Source organism: Scomber japonicus, chromosome 6, assembly GCF_027409825.1.
Source record: "Scomber japonicus isolate fScoJap1 chromosome 6, fScoJap1.pri, whole genome shotgun sequence".
NCBI lineage: Eukaryota > Metazoa > Chordata > Actinopteri > Scombriformes > Scombridae > Scomber > Scomber japonicus.
This window is the reverse complement of record NC_070583.1, coordinates 18,836,227-18,852,042: the sequence shown is the minus strand read 5'-3', so window position 1 is coordinate 18,852,042 and position 15,816 is coordinate 18,836,227. Positions and strand designations below refer to the sequence as shown.

General features: G+C 41.3%; 1 protein-coding gene across 2 annotated transcripts in view; it reads left to right on the top strand.

The window, feature by feature from the left end:
- Positions 1-15,816, top strand: part of aplp2 (amyloid beta (A4) precursor-like protein 2) — a 52,836-nt gene that overhangs the window by 16,309 nt on the left and 20,711 nt on the right. For both annotated transcript variants that reach the window (XM_053320521.1, XM_053320520.1), the window contains exons 2-3: positions 10,008-10,181; positions 11,554-11,683. In XM_053320521.1, the coding sequence (XP_053176496.1) occupies positions 10,008-10,181; positions 11,554-11,683 (304 nt within the window). The remainder of the gene's footprint in view (positions 1-10,007; positions 10,182-11,553; positions 11,684-15,816) is intronic.

Here is a 15,816-nt window from a genome sequence, read left to right as displayed (position 1 = left end):
GGTCCACCCATCGCCAGACTTAGTCAGACTTATTTTCTGTCTGATAAGAAGTATATCTTCATCTTGACATGATTTTTATTCTTCAGTTGAATTGTTTATATAGATTATGATTTGGTTGTAAAACAAGGTTATTTAAGGTATTAAAGGTATTTTATTTGCATCAAAGGTGGGGAAAACAATATTAAACCACCAACAGGTAAATCTGAAAATGTTTGTTACTAATAACATTTTGGAAAATAAACTATTTGCTCTTTAAAGCACATCTTGCTCTTTAAAGCTGAAGTGTCACCACATTGTGAACTTGGCTGTTGTTTTAATCTGGAATCTTGTAGGTGGCGTTAACCTGCCTCAATACATCCTCATCATTATTCCTCTCAGAGCTCACGCTGTGGTTTACTGTTTGGTAAATATTTTAAAAGAAACCAGCGGCAGTTGGTGCAGTGTCTGCTCATCATGCAGAGCGACATTGCTGAATACATTGTTGCACACTGCCATGGAAATGGGCACAGAGGGGACTGTGCACAGACGTAGCTTTGTGTACTGTATGTCTGCCATGTCTGTGTGTGTCAGGGGAGCCATGTTCAAACGTATGGAGCTGAGGGTCATTTTGGTGCTTGCACACAAGGACACAGTGTTGCTGAATGCACCAAACAGGGCAGAGCAGCTGTTATTGTGAGTGTCGTCCTCACTGCCATTCACGCAGCCTTCGTCATTACGCCTCCTGTCTCCTCTCCCTCACCACAACACTGTCACTCATATGCCACTCTCTCAAAAACTGTGGCCTCATTCCCTCTTCCTCCATTATTGTTCCCCTTTTTCCTGAATCCACCCTCCACTTTCTTAGTTATTTCTCCTTCCTGTCCTCTCGCTCTGTCGCTGTGAGCTTCTGATGATCTACCTCCCTCGCTTTCTTCTTCCTCCTCCCCTCGTTCTCCTCTGCTTTACTTCCTCAGTCTTTTTCTCTCTCCCTCTCTCTCTCTTTGCCCTCGCCTCCCCCCCTCTCTCCCTCTGACTCTCTTTCTTCTGCAGCCTCAGTGTCTCTCTGTGTGAATAGCTGGGATGCTTTTGTAGAAGGTTTCCATAGTGACGGGCCATTTGAACAAGTCGTCATTCACGTCCGTTTGCTGTAAGCTGGAGAAAGGGCATGTTATCTCCCTCTGACATGCAGGCAGACCTGTGCCACTCAATCACCGCAGCTGTTACCCTGCAACCAAGGAGCTGCTATGCATCTTCTAGTTGCAGCCTCATTACAAACACATCTCACTAGTGTTTGTGTCCCTTCACTGAGCACGGTGACGTCAGGGTAACTATCAATGAGTTCAAGTTGCAGCTCAATTATAGTTTGCTTTGAAAGCTGTAAGTCAGATTGAACATGTAGAATATTAACAGCAGTGAAGAATTGCCACAAAACAGTTTGCAATTAACTTTGCAGTTAATACACAACCATGCGCACACAGTGTGAAAAACTTCTTATCTTGTCAAAAGTCTGCCAGGACGCTTAATGATTTAGATTTATTAATTTAACAAAAAACTAAAAGTGAAGAAGCAAAGACTTTTATGGAAGCTGGAATTTAACTTTGGGGAAACATTGGTTTATTTTATTCTCTCATTTTACTAACTTAATCATATTTCTGTATTCATCTTTATTTTGTATAATTTAATATTGGTGTAATATTCTAACATGTAGGACACACAGCACTAAACTCAAACCACTGCTACCAGGAGTCAAACAGGTAGAAGATTGCCTCAGATCTTTCATCACGATCAACCTCTTTTCCCCCTCTGAATCATTTTCTCTTGAGCTTGAGACATGAAAGGAAATATAGTACAGAGTTGCATCAATGTTATTTCCAATGCACTTTGGAACAGCTCCACACAGGCTCATTAACAAAGGTATGTTCAATCAAGCACAGGTTGAGCGGAAAGGATTACAAATTGGGCTTAATGTCTGATCTGGAGCTGGTACCGGCATGTCATGGCCACGCCGTTGCCTTCCATGGTGGGCATTGGGTGTGTGGTGACAGATTTTTAACTTCCTTGTGACTGCTAGGGGCAGACAAAACGGACCCCTGTCCGGTCCCATTTTGATGGGTAGTTAATAAGCCACATGGAGCTGACTGCTAGTGAACACAAATATAATGTACAGTTCACCTCAAGCTCACAGGAACACAAATCATTTCAAGTTTTATTTACTAATTTAGTCAATTTTGTGTACCCACTAAGGTATTATTAACTGAATATTAAAGGAGAACAAAGTAAAATATTGTGTTTAGGAATTTATTTTTTATTACACTTACAAACACATATTCACATTTCCCCTACAATTTCTACTTGAGGTCATGATGTTTTCAAAGGGAACATGTGAAGTGAGTCATCTTTCTCTGCTGAAGAGGAAGAAGAATTCCTCAGAGAGTTGATGTTAAATTGTAAATTTCACAGCTTTCGTCCTCCCTCTCTTTTGGAGTGAAAGCGGCACTGACTGAACTCGACTGTTACCCAAACTGTGAGAGCATTTCCCGCTGTGGGTTTGGAGCGGTGACTCATAGGACACTTCCAGTATAGTCTTGGGACACTTCAAATGGTGAAGACAAAAGGCCATTTCACTCAGACAGAGGGGGCTTATTTGCATTGCAGTGAGAGGTTGCCCTTTATATTCAGAGACTTAGAACATGACACTTTTTCTCCTTTTATTATTCTGTTTTTACTGCTTGCCCTTTTGAGGGTCGGGGGTGGTGTGGAGGTGTTTGGTCACTAGGAAAATGTCACTGTCCCTGTGACGCTGAATGTCTTCCTTCCTCTTTTCTGTAATCTGTTGAGCTGTTTGTGTAGTATATAAATGACTGACTCAGGCCCCGGACTTCCCTTCATTGCTGGTATGAATGTCACACTGCCTCGTTTTTTGTATTTGTTCGTATTTGTTTACTGGTTTTCGGGGAAGAACTGTTGCAAAATTAAAAAGATAAAGTTGTAGAAAATCTTGTGTGGTTTCATAGGGAACTGCGTAAAGTTTGATCAAAATGAAAACTGTAATGTAAAAGTGTGAAGTTAGAAAGAAGTCAGCTTAGTTGTTGTAGGAGTGCAATGCTAAATTAGTGAGTACATGATGGGGGCGTCACTTAAAAAAAAACTTTGATTGACCTCTATCACTGAGCAGGGCCTTTTTAATAGATGTTATTTTCAAAACTGAAACATCAATCATTAATTCAGTGTGACTGTATTAAAGTTATATTTATACAGTGTTATGAGTGCAGATATGGCCATGACATTTTAGGTACTTGATAATACAGCTCATTAGTTTTTAGCCTTGTTTTGTCTTTAGTTAATCAAGAGCTGAAAACAATTAGTTTATCAATCAATAAACATTTTTATAACATCCTCTGGTTCCGGCACAATCCGACAAATGTGAGGATTTGCTCCTTTTCTTCACATCTTTTGAGTTTTGGACTGTTGGTAGGTCAAAACAAGAGAGTGAGAGTCTTGAGGGAGTTTTGATGTGCATTATTCACATTTTTTGAACAGATTAAATCATCATTAGTTGCGACCCCAAACCATTTTATCCTTGAGTTAATGGTTCCATGCATGCAAAAGCGAGCAATGACCTTTTTAGGTATTGTATCTGTACTGCTTTTATGATGCTTTCTAAATCTTAAACTTTTTTTAGTGTATGAATTATCTCTGAAAGTACACATTATATCATTGTACTGTGATATTCACCCCAGGTCTAACTCTGCCAGTTCTTGTAAACATCTAAACCAGGTTGTCTTACTTACATTAAGCCAATTATCTGAAGAAGAAAAACGTGACCCAAGCCTGAATCCTCCTCTGTCCATCAAATCACTCTCAGCTTGACAGATCTTCACCTGGTTGAGTGACTCTGATCTGTGCCTCAGTGTCATAGAGTGAACCGACTTCAATGTTGGAAAATAAGAGCATAGTTACAAGTGGTGGGAAACAGAACATTTATTTCAGCAGCAACATTTTCAAGTCAAAACTGACATTGCAGTCAATAAGTTAAGGTGTGCTCTAAATTCTTTAATGTGAGGAACAATAAATATCTTCATGAAGTCCATCCATTTCCTTCCCCTGAGAGCCATTATCAGCCTGGCTGCACATTCTTCAGAGCTGCTGAATGCTCACAGTGTAAATAAAAATGTCACCTTTTCACCAACCCTTCACCAACCCTTCAACAAGTGAAAATTTGAAGAAGTATTTTGGGTGATGTTTTCACGTCTTAACAAGCACGAATCATAGCATCTGGCAAAGTTATCACTGATCAATAATTTAAACCCCTGCAGACATATTGTGGTAAAACATATACATTGTGTATCTGGAATAATCCTACAGGGAAATTTAATGGTTGCAGGCACAATAACCCTGGGACGCAATAACCAGGCACATGCAATAGTAAAACCTCTAATATAAGAGCAATAATATAAGATAATAAAGAATGACAGCGCTGTAATTGCTCCCCTCCCCAATTAGCTAGACACAGTAATCGCAACGAACACTGCTCCCTCCATACACATCAATAATTAACTGCAAGCATAAGAAATGGAAATCAATGTTAACTTTATTTCTCTCTATCTTTCACATGTATATTATATGTTCTCCTGTACATGTGCATGGGACTTTCTCACCAGTGCCTGTCTTGTTTAAGTATTAAGTCACCACAGGGAAGGATTAGGTGGATTAACGATGCCAGGCATTTCTCTACAGTCACATGGACAGTAAGCATTCTGGGAACCCACGAGTCCTGACCAGTGCCTCGTTCTGGAGCTGTTTTTATAAGGCCTAGACTTGGAGGATGGCTTCACCATACCACTGCCAAAATTAGACTAGTTGCCACCGCTCAGTGAGGCTTCCAGGGTTTATAGATGATTGCAGTGCAGCTGTTTTTGTAAGCAACATAGGCAATTTAACAAAAATGAACATTAGTCAAGCACCACAACCTAAACCATTTATAAGACTGTGTGTTCACAGAGGAATTTACTGTACAGTTTGTTTAGACTATGTTGTAGTTGTGGTATATACTCTCTGTTTGTATTGGAGGATCATCACTGAGGCTTAAACATCAGTGCTTTGATCATCATGTCCTTCAGTTATTCATTTTCGCCTTTCCCACTGTCCTCTCGGTGTGTGTCCGAAGCTCACACACCTCTGGTCTCGCTGCCCTGAGTAGTTGACCTGAGACCACACACACACACACACACACACACACACACACACACAGATTGGATTAGCGCTTTTGGATCTCGCCCAGGTGCTGTGTTGCAGGTCGTGTAATAACTGACCCGTACCAGCCCAGGAGGGGTTTCCAAAACCTCATTAAGGAATACTACCTGTGTGGTTTTTGAAAAGTTTGTGCCAGCAGTCTAAGCTGCACTTTCTTTTTTATCTCTATTACTCTTCCTGGTGTTTGCATGCAATTCACATTGTTGGAGATATTAGGCTTTATTTCCTTCCTGTCTGAATTTTTAGAAGAAACCATTTTCTTCCTTTTTCTTTCTTGTACAGCACAAACAAACAAAACAAAAAAAACCAGCTTCCTCAGGACTCAGAAATTGCCTGAGCTAAGTAGTGTGTGAAGCCTTAATTTGGTTTTTGTCAAAGTTTCTCTGATTTATTGTCAGTACACTGCAGCAACATTCAGCATTTTCATTCAGTGGCATTCATTACGTTCTGCTCAAATAATCCTGCAAAAAAACCCCCAATCATCAATACGTCCAATTATTTATTTTATGTTTTTTTATTTTTTATTTTTAAAGATTGTTTTGGCACAGATGCTTTTATTTAATAGTAGACAGACAGGAAACAGGAGAGAGAGGGGTGTGTGACTTGCAGCAAAAGACCTCAGGCCGGGATTCCAACCGGTGTCGGCTGCGTATGTGGCATGCGCTCTAACCACTCGACCACCTGCGCGCCCACGTCCAATTATTTTTAAGATAAATGTGACAAAGTGAAGGTTGTGTTGTAGCAATTAAAAATAAGTTACATTTATTTTACAGGCATGACAAAATGATTGCGTAATGCAGACTAAATGTAGACAGTAAATGGGCTGTAACTTGCCAGGTAATGTTTTCTGCTGGAAATGAAGATGGATATACCACTAATGTGTTTGTGTGTGTGTATTTTTGGGTTGCTCATTAGAGAACTGGACGCCCTAAAGTAAATGTATCTGTTGCCAGGATAAAAAAGGGAGTGTTTAAGTGTTTGTTTATGTTCCACATGTTCGTTTTCATGACGAGCACAGTCGTGTTCTAGCTTGTTTTATGTGAAACTTGGCTCCCTGCGCCCAGAGCAGGCTAATAAAACATGTTTGTGTGCTGGAGGCAGACTGGCAAAGCAGTGACAGACTGGTGTGTGTTTGCTGTAAAGACGGGAAAACAAGCTAAATGCTCAAACGAGCTCAGCCCACACAGCTTTTGACAAGCGTCTGCGGCAGTGGAAGGCTTGCCTCTCCTGCGTTCATGCTGCCTTTCGCCATTTCTTTATTGCATTACAGTCTGCATTCATTTGAGAATAATATGTCGAGGCAGGACATAAGCCAATCAGCACACATTCCCTGCTGCCGTTGTCTATTTACCCTATTTGCCTGAGCTTCCTTCTATCTCACTGACTCTCCCTTTTCCCAGCTTCCACTCCCTCTCTCCCTCTTTTGTCTTTCGCACTGACTCGTGAAGTCTCCACATAACAGCAGGTGTTCACACTTACACATCATATAACATCTCATGGTGAGTCAGTAATGAGCAATGGATGCTCAATGACTTACATTTTGTTAGGCGTGGTGGCACATTAGTACTCCATGTGTTTACATATGTGTGTAATGGTTAGGCACAATCTGACTGATTGAGGAGAAATGTATCCAGATATCCCCCAATTTAATGTGTATTAATACCCATCAAACCCCACCTTTTCTTCTCCTTTAACCTGTCAAAATGTTGTTGATTACTCACATTTTCTTTGTAAAATTGAACCACACCTTCCCATCAACTACTTTGGTAGGGCTCAAATATAAGGGCAATGATGAACCTGAACCTTAATGTTTGTCTCTACTCAAAAATGTGTTTATTATTATTTTTTACTAAATTGTGATGAGCTTCACTGTGCAGAATGGTGTATGTGTAGAGTTTGAAACTAGAAGGCTGTTTTCACATTAATCTGCTGAAGGGAGAAAGTTTCTTGGTCCAGTATTAATGTGGATACTGGAAGCCCAGACGTTTTGATAAGGAAGAAAGGGTAGGTGTAACATGAGGAATTTTTAATGTTGTTGAAAAACCATATCAGACATTTTATGATTCAAAGCAAAGTCTTAAAAACATGTCTGGAGGAGATCTTTAAAATGAAGTCACTCTTGGCATGGCATCCTGCCCCAAACCTCTGTTTCATGTGGAAACATGACAAACCACGCAAGCGAAATTACTGTCAAAATAATTCCATGTGACCTTTTTAAAGAAGAGTTCAGCTACTTCAAGTCACAGTAAAAAAAAAAAAAAAAAGAATGAAAACAAGACGTAACACTGCCCTGACCCTTCGTTAATTCTGGCCTTTAGTTTGTATTCCTCCACAGCTCCCTTTTGAGCGTCACTTCTGTTTTTCTCATATTTCTACTTCTGAGTCCATTTGTCAGCTGTACGTTTGGTTTATTCTTGCTGGCCAGCAGAACAAATTGGTCTTAGATGATATAAGCAATTCTGACAATGACAGTCCAGTTGTCTTCTCAATAAGTTCAAAATCAAAATCAGAGTCACCGTTGTCTGAGACTGAGTCACAACAAGTATAACAGTCTTTCAGTTTCAAGATGAGACCAAAACTCTTAACTGTAGGAGTATGTTTCTGTTTGATGATGTGCCACAGGCAGCTCTGTCCAGTCTGTTGTTTCAAGGCTGATCCTCCCTCTAGTTCAGGTATTGCTGGTGACGACACATGTAACACAGACGAGACAAATTATTTGCTTCCCCCCTCAAGCCCTCAGTGTCTGAGAGTCACTTGTCGTGCTCTCTGCTGCCCCCATGGTTCATCTCTTTGTGTAGTTAAGTGGAGCCAAAGGGGCTGATGGGAAGCCCCCAGTGCTTGTTTTTCCACAGCCACAGTGTCTAGTTGTGGTCAGGCTGTCACTGCCTCCCTTGTCTTCCTTCTTAACATGCTTCTCTGCGTCCCTCATTTCCACCCCACCTCTCCCTACTTCTCATACACTCCGAGCCAATCTCACAAAGGAATGAGAGGGAGGAGAGCAAACAAGCCCGTGGTGGTGCAGAGAGGGGAGTAGTGGCGCAGGACAAAGACGTGGATGTGTGGAGGAAGGAGGGGAAATGAGGTTGAATCTGAGGTTGCTGTGTGCCTCCAGGAGCAAATCAAGACAGTCCAGTGTGTGTGTTTGCTTGCCTACATGGATGAACATGTGCCTGTATGATTGCACGCACGTTTTTTTGTGTAGTGTGTGTGTGTGTGTGTGTGTGTGTGTGTGTGTGTGTGTGTGTGTGTGTGTGTGTTTGTAGACTCAGCCCTGGCTGGCTCTGCGGCTCATCACACGCTACAGCCAACTGCTGATTACACAGCACTTGTTTTGTCCCCGCTCTACTCTGTTCTGCGCCTATTATCAGCCTGGGAGCCTGCGCAAAATTAGATGGAGAGCTTTGTCTAACACACTGTTACTCAAGTCTCCCTCTTCAGCCGCTTTCTCCTCGGCTTTCGTGCTGCAGAGGGCACCTCTGCTGGCGTCTCCTCCAAGTCTGAGGACCCTAGCAAACCCATCAGACATCCAGTCCCTCAGTCCTCAACATAATGTTCTGTTTCTCACTCTCTCTCTCTCTCTGGGGCTGATGCCTGTTTACTCAGTTTGAGAACATTATGACAATCAAGAGGGGATCAGTTCCATTTCACTTCCTGTCTGGAGGCTCCCTTGTGTGTGTTTTGGGACAGTTTGGCATGCACAAGCTACATCGCCTCACTGATTCATTAGAGTTTTCCGTGCAGTGACACCCCTAGCATCAAGCGAGCGTTATCAGGCCGTGACTTATTGTCCCAATGAGGAGCCGATGAGTTGACTGATGCTAGCAGTACACAGTCATTTGGATGGCAATCGTGTGAAAGCTGATTTCACAGTAGTTTTGAACAGTTGGTGTCCATTTTCTAAAAAGTGAATAGTATTTGGCTATATTTGAGAAAAGGGATATCCACACTGGGTGTTGTTCCTTCCTGCTTGGTGAAGGAGGAACTGCAGAGTTCAGTCATTAGCTCGGTGATGACAGGAAAGACAACAGGGGGAGATGTGGCAGATTTCCTCTTCTGTTCAAAGGGCTGGGAGGTAAACAAATATAGAAAGTTCTGGTAGGAATCCCCTGAAATATTTTAAACAACCATGGTTTTTCAGAAGACATACTCACCACAGCATATGTTGTTGTACATATGTGTCTGTACAGCTGGGCAGATCAGGCGTGATCAGCGTTTACCTTGAGGAGTAAATAATCCATCCTATGTGGAAAGAATTTGGTCCCAGGAGGTCTGGATGAGCAAAGCTCTGCCCTCAACTAGAAATGTCCTGGTTTGTGAGGCATGACGGTCTGCAGTTTTTTCTTCTCTCCTGCTCTCTGTGTGCAGCCTCTCAGTCACTCACTGGGCATTGGAGCAAAAAAAAAAACTTGTGCACAAATCCAATCAAACCCCTACTCGTTTAACCATCAACCTAGCCAAACATTTCCGAGGTGCATTTAATTTGTCTCCTGTCTGAGCCCCTCTGCTCTCTCAGCACTGCAGCGTTGAGTTGTGGTAGCAGCCAAGCGTTGACAGGCAGTTCTGTTGTTGTGCATTGCAGCACATGAGCTGATGCTGCTTTATGTGTTCAGACTTCACAGTACCGAGCTTCTGTGTCAGTTCATAATGAATTTAGACAGACTGTGTGTCAAGTCTGTCAGCGGGAACACTCCCCAGATTTTATGTGCTTGGTAATGATTGAGTACATTAACCCTACATTGTTCTCTCTCTCTCTCTTTCTCTTTGTCTTTGTGCAGGCACTGGCAGCCAATGCAGGCACTGGATTTGCCGTGGCCGAGCCACAGGTGGCGATGTTCTGCGGGAAGCTCAACATGCACGTCAACATTCAGACTGGCCGCTGGGAACCTGACCCATCCGGTACCAAGAGCTGCGTAGACACCAAAGAGGGTGTGCTGCAGTACTGCCAGGAGGTGAGTCACTGTGACATAGACTTATTTAAAATCCCATCAACCCCACAGAGGGGGTAAAATCAAGCACTAAAGTCAGCTAGAAAAGGGCAGAGACAAAGAAGGTGTCAGCATAACAGCAATCAATTAGATTACTTTAATATCCATAGCCAAAAATGGAACCCTTTAAAAACAAAAGTGTAATGTTGTCTCATTATTTTTTAAACATCTTTATTATCCTTTTAATTTTTCTATGAGCCTAACATGACAGTTTTGGTCATTTGAGATTGAACATTTTCTGTCAGTCAGATTTGAATATTTATTACTTTTTCTTTAAATGTTATAAAGTTATGGTATCTAGTTGAGTGTTAGATGTTAAGATTGACACATTTATTGCAGCTGGGCAAGTGCTGTAAAAATAAATGACTAAGAATTCACTTATAATGAATGTTTGACAAAATGTACCATTAATTATTATAGTTATTATTTGGGGAATATGCTTATACGCTTTCTTGCTGAGAATGAAATGAGAAAATCAATACAACCCCTGTGTGGCATTTATGAAGCTACAGTAAATACAGTTAAAAAACGAAGCTGCTACTTCATGGAGTTGTGTCGTCACTTTGAAGTTGCCAGGCAACCAGCAAAGACTCCAGTAAATTAACAAAACCCAGCCAAGAAATAGTTATTAAAAATTTTTTGATTGTACTGATTTAAGCAAAAAATGTAAATAACATGACAATTAGTGAGCTGTGGGAGTGCCTGCAGGTGGTAAAGATGTGAGATAAATTGGATGTAAATGATGGTAATATAATAATAAAGGATTAAAAGTAATATTATGAGGATGTTTATTGTTGAATACGTCTGTGAAGAGAATTGGCTAGCACGGTCATTTTTCATTTCCCTGTGATTTGTCATTAGAGAGGATATTGAGCTGTTCCTGAAAGACAGGCATTATTTACCGGGTGGTGGGTGGCATTTCAATTAGTAAGACCCTGTGACTGTCATTTTCTCTCGCTGTCTCTACAATTATGTTCTTCCATGACACAGATATCCTGGCTCTTATTTAGTTGTTCCTCCTACTATATCTCCTAACCCATAAGACTGCTGGTATTACTGTCATGGTTTATTATGCAGCCTGTCCAAAAGGAGAAAAAAAAGCAAGCAAGGCTGTACATTTTCAAGCCTCCGTTGCATTTATTGATGACATTTTGATGGCATTTGGGGAGAGTGTAAATTGCGTACTCTGTCACGGTTGAGCAGATGGCATCTAGAGGGTATAAAGCATGGATTAAAGGATCCTATTGAAGCTCCACTTATCACACCTTCTCTCTCTCTCTTTCTCACACACACACTCTCTCATTATTTAATACACACTGCTTCTTTTTCCTAACAGATGTATCCCGAGCTTCAAATCACAAACGTTGTGGAGGCAAACCAGCCGATTCGTATTGAGAACTGGTGCAAGAAGGAGAAGAAGGTGTGCAAAGGGCACGCCCATACCGTGGTGCCTTACAAATGCTTAGGTAAGAGTGTTGCACTAATAACCACTGGAATAAGCCACTTAGAGGGCTGTAAATGTCTGTTCGTATCAGGTGTTCCCCCATTGTTCCTGCTCCTTCTACATTAGCCCTTCATTCAAAAAAACAAGAGAAAGGAGAGATTATGATACATCTTAGCCATAGGCAGAGGTGACACAGAGTGATATTAGAGTCTGATTCAGTTGACTAATCCTGGCCTTGAGCTGCAGATTGAGCAGATCCAGGCTAGATGGAAGCTAATGTCTCTCAGAATGGATGGCTGGAGGGGGGGGGCTATTATTGCTATGGAGGCTTGTTGAGCAATAAAGCACAATCTTATTTCCCCCTTCAGACAGTGCCCATAAACTCACACAGACACACAGGGTCATCGAGAGAGAGGGTAGGGGCGCTCTGTGAGGAGGCCTGCTTTATTACTCTCCATTCCTCCATTCGCCTGTACCGTCATACATACCTCTCTTCCCTTCCTCTGTCTCCTGCAGCATCACTGTAATCAGCAGTGACAACATGGCTATATTCTGGTTTATTAAATGTCAGATACAGCATCAGACTTTTGCGGATCACGTATATGTATGTCCCCCAACATACAAAAAAAAAACACAACACTCTGCTGCCTTTATGAGGATTGCAATGACAAAGAAATAGAGTTCAGAAACAAGGCTTTTCTCTGCACTCTTCCAACTATGTCAGGAAGGAAAAAACATCTTTGCCTGTGCAGCAAACACTTCCCGCCGCCCTTCCTCTGTCCGAAAGCCTTTTGCTGATTGAGTTGTGCCACTTTCCAGATGAAAAAGCTATTAGCAGTTGCATTGGACTGTGAAATGGGCTACCATTCAAGAGCATTTTTGGCAAACGCAGTGGAAGAGGCTTTTGGGAAATTCATGAGACTGCCGCAAACACCACAACTGGAGTGGCCGTTTGGTGGCTAAGGCAGGAATACAGATGAGAGGGGGATCACAGGTGGAATCAGTCTCTAAAATCCCACCCGCCGGTATGCTCTCATTTTACATCCTAAAGCAATCTGACTGCATGTCTGACCTGTTAGCTTTAGTCCTCGCGTTGGCCGGCTGTTGCATCCATCAACAACCCAAAGACCTCTCATTATAATTCAGCCACAGTGCCATGACTGCCATTTAATTAAAAAAAAAACATTACCCCTGTTAGAATAATTAAATAATGTCATTCCTTGTTCTTGTACTTTTTTTTTTTTGTCATCGCTGTTAAAGTCTATGCACTTATGCCCCATCAAATTACACAGGACTTCACTGTTACTCTGCTGGGTTGCAAATGAGGAGTGTGAGCAGAGTGAGCAGAGCAGACAGATGGAGAAGGAGAGATAAACATAAGGTGTTGGCGAGAAGGAGACTATTGAGAGGGTTTCTGCTTAATTATGTAATGGAGCATGTTAGGGGCTTAATTGGAGGGCTCTGATCATATGCTACAAGCCACAGCATGCCTCTGCCACCTCATCGCGCCTCACCTCTCCAGTCCATAATTTGTCGGTACCCTCTATCATATCAAGTGCGATGGTGAGTGCTGATGAATTATTCATTATTTGTGGAGTTCACCCAGTGTTCCAGTGAAATGGACATCAGAGGTTTTGACTTATATTCGTCGGTGTACATTAATTATAGTAGAATCAAAATAAATGAAATGGACCAAAGGGAGGTGGAGACTATAGCTTGAAGGATATGATTAAAAAGGCCAGACCGGCACCCATGTCAAGCTAATAGGTTTATATGAATAATGTAAGGGTTAAGGGAGGAGCTCAGTGAAAAAAAAAAAAAAAAAGAGAGACGGGTTATACCATCTCTTCATGCAAAGGCTCAGTCACAGAACCACAATCCCTCCCCAATCTGTCCCCAAACAATGGCTTTGCAAATGAATGAGATTTTTTGTTCCACGACACTGTAATCCCTGCAGCATGATGTCTTTGTCAAACAGCAGAGGATTATTTGAGAGTTTTTTTTTTTTTTGTTATTATGTCTGCTGTGGTGAGAACAGTCGCTGGTAAATCTATAATAATAAATCTGTAATTCCTTTAATTTCCTTCCTCGTCACACCTGTAGTAGCTATCTGCACACTCCTTAATAATCATATTTATTGCCTATGATGACTTATCAAGATTGTCCTCAGCTCAGATTTTTACCACTTCAGACTTTTAAGGAAGGAAGTATTTTAAGGGGAGAAGTGGAACTGATTTATGACACAAACTTGCCCTTTCCTGTTGACAAAGCATTATTCATTTATTGAAGGGAAGGGCACACAATGACTACTTCTGATATCATCAGTCTTATGATTGTAAATAGGCTTGGTGATGGATACGTGCTCGTCTCAGAGCACCACACCTCTGGAAATGTTTTGAAATGAGGATGAGCTTTACAAGATTAGTTAAAGGCTAAACTAATATAAGCATTGGTAAAAGCTTAGGTGTGTGTCATGTGGTTTAAAAATTAGCAGAGTTTACTAAAAGTCTAAACTTCGCTGTAAAAGTTCTTTTATGTGAGCGGGAAGTTAAATGAATAAAAATGTACTTCCCGTTATGTAACAGGCAGTTACATCCTGGTTTTAGTCATGTGTCCCCCCCCCCCCCCCCCCCATGTAATCTTTTCATGGTGCCGGATCAGATTTCTTCCACTTTAAAGGCACAATCTGTTATGCAAATGTAAACAAAAGGGGAGCCCCACCACCGAAACTTCAAAGCACCAGACCTGAACAGGATGTCTTCCTCAAAGTGATGTTACCGTTTTTTTACATTTTTAATGTATGTCAGCGGGAGGGAAGCTGAATATTTGTGAAATGTTATTAGCTTAGAAACACAAAACTCCACTCCATCTATAAGTTTTCAATTATGCATGTTGATTTACCTCAAAGTTAAGTGGTCCAATATATTACAGATTGAACTATGAAGTGCACTTAACATATCATTTGCATTTTCAGATAATCACACTGATGAAACTAACTTTGGAAAGCCTTTGAAACACAAGAGCTTTGCTATCGAAAAAGCAGATCTTACGTGTGCTTTAATTGGATTCACCGCCTCGCTGTACTATGGGTGTCACTGGTACATTGGGTGTACACTTACTGTGTGTGAGTGTTAGGAGGGTGGCTTCTGATAAATCGAAGGTTAAAAGAAAGGCGGATGAATAGAATAGGTGGAGAGGAGGTCACAGACAATGAGGAGTAGATGCTCTCATACACGCACTTGCACGCACAACTACACACACACACACACACACACACACACACTGAAACACACAGAGCAGAGTGCTTGCGAGGCGCAGCTGCTCTCCGAACACCACCATCCATCACGCACTGCAGTGTGACTGCATATACGGCGTCTGCATGATACCCGCATCACCTCACAACCAAAGCAACCTGTGTGTGTGTGAGACAGAGAGAGTTGAAATGAGGAAAAACTGTCTTAGTGAATGAATCAGTTAGCATCCGGTGTGCTGGATATGGAACTGAGTGATGCGTCATGATGCTCTCTCTCTCTCTCTCTCTCTCTCTCTCTCTCTCTCTCTCTCACTCACTCTCATTCTCACTCGCTTTTTTCTTACTGTTAAAAGAGGGAGAGGTTTGAAGAAGAGAGGTGGGCAACAGTGACAGAAGATATATTTAGATCTTTTATTAAGCAATCATAGCAACACAACATGTGATTTTGCTTCTTTACAAGTATTAGAAGTGAAAATACAGAAGTTTAATCAGCAAAACCCAATTAAAAGCACATATGAAGAATGTCCTCTTCAGATTGTTATATTTTTATTCAGTTTTTTATTGGGTTGGACTGTTCTGTTATTTAACATCCCAGCTATTTGTGTAGCTCATTTTAACGACTTTATATTCTGTTGTATATTTGCCTATTGCAATCCATCACATTTTATAAGCTGTTTATATCCGAAACATATTTCTAAATCTTATTCCGCAGAGCAACATTGTCTGCCAAGTGAATGTAATAAATGAAATAATAAACAACAATATTTCCCCTTTTGAAATGCAGGGAATCTGAACGGAATCTGACATTTATGTAGCATAAAAATGAAATAACATAATAACAAAAAGCTGGAACCGATCATGCTTTTCATTATCAGCCTTCAGTTTAGCCTTTGGAAAAGTCT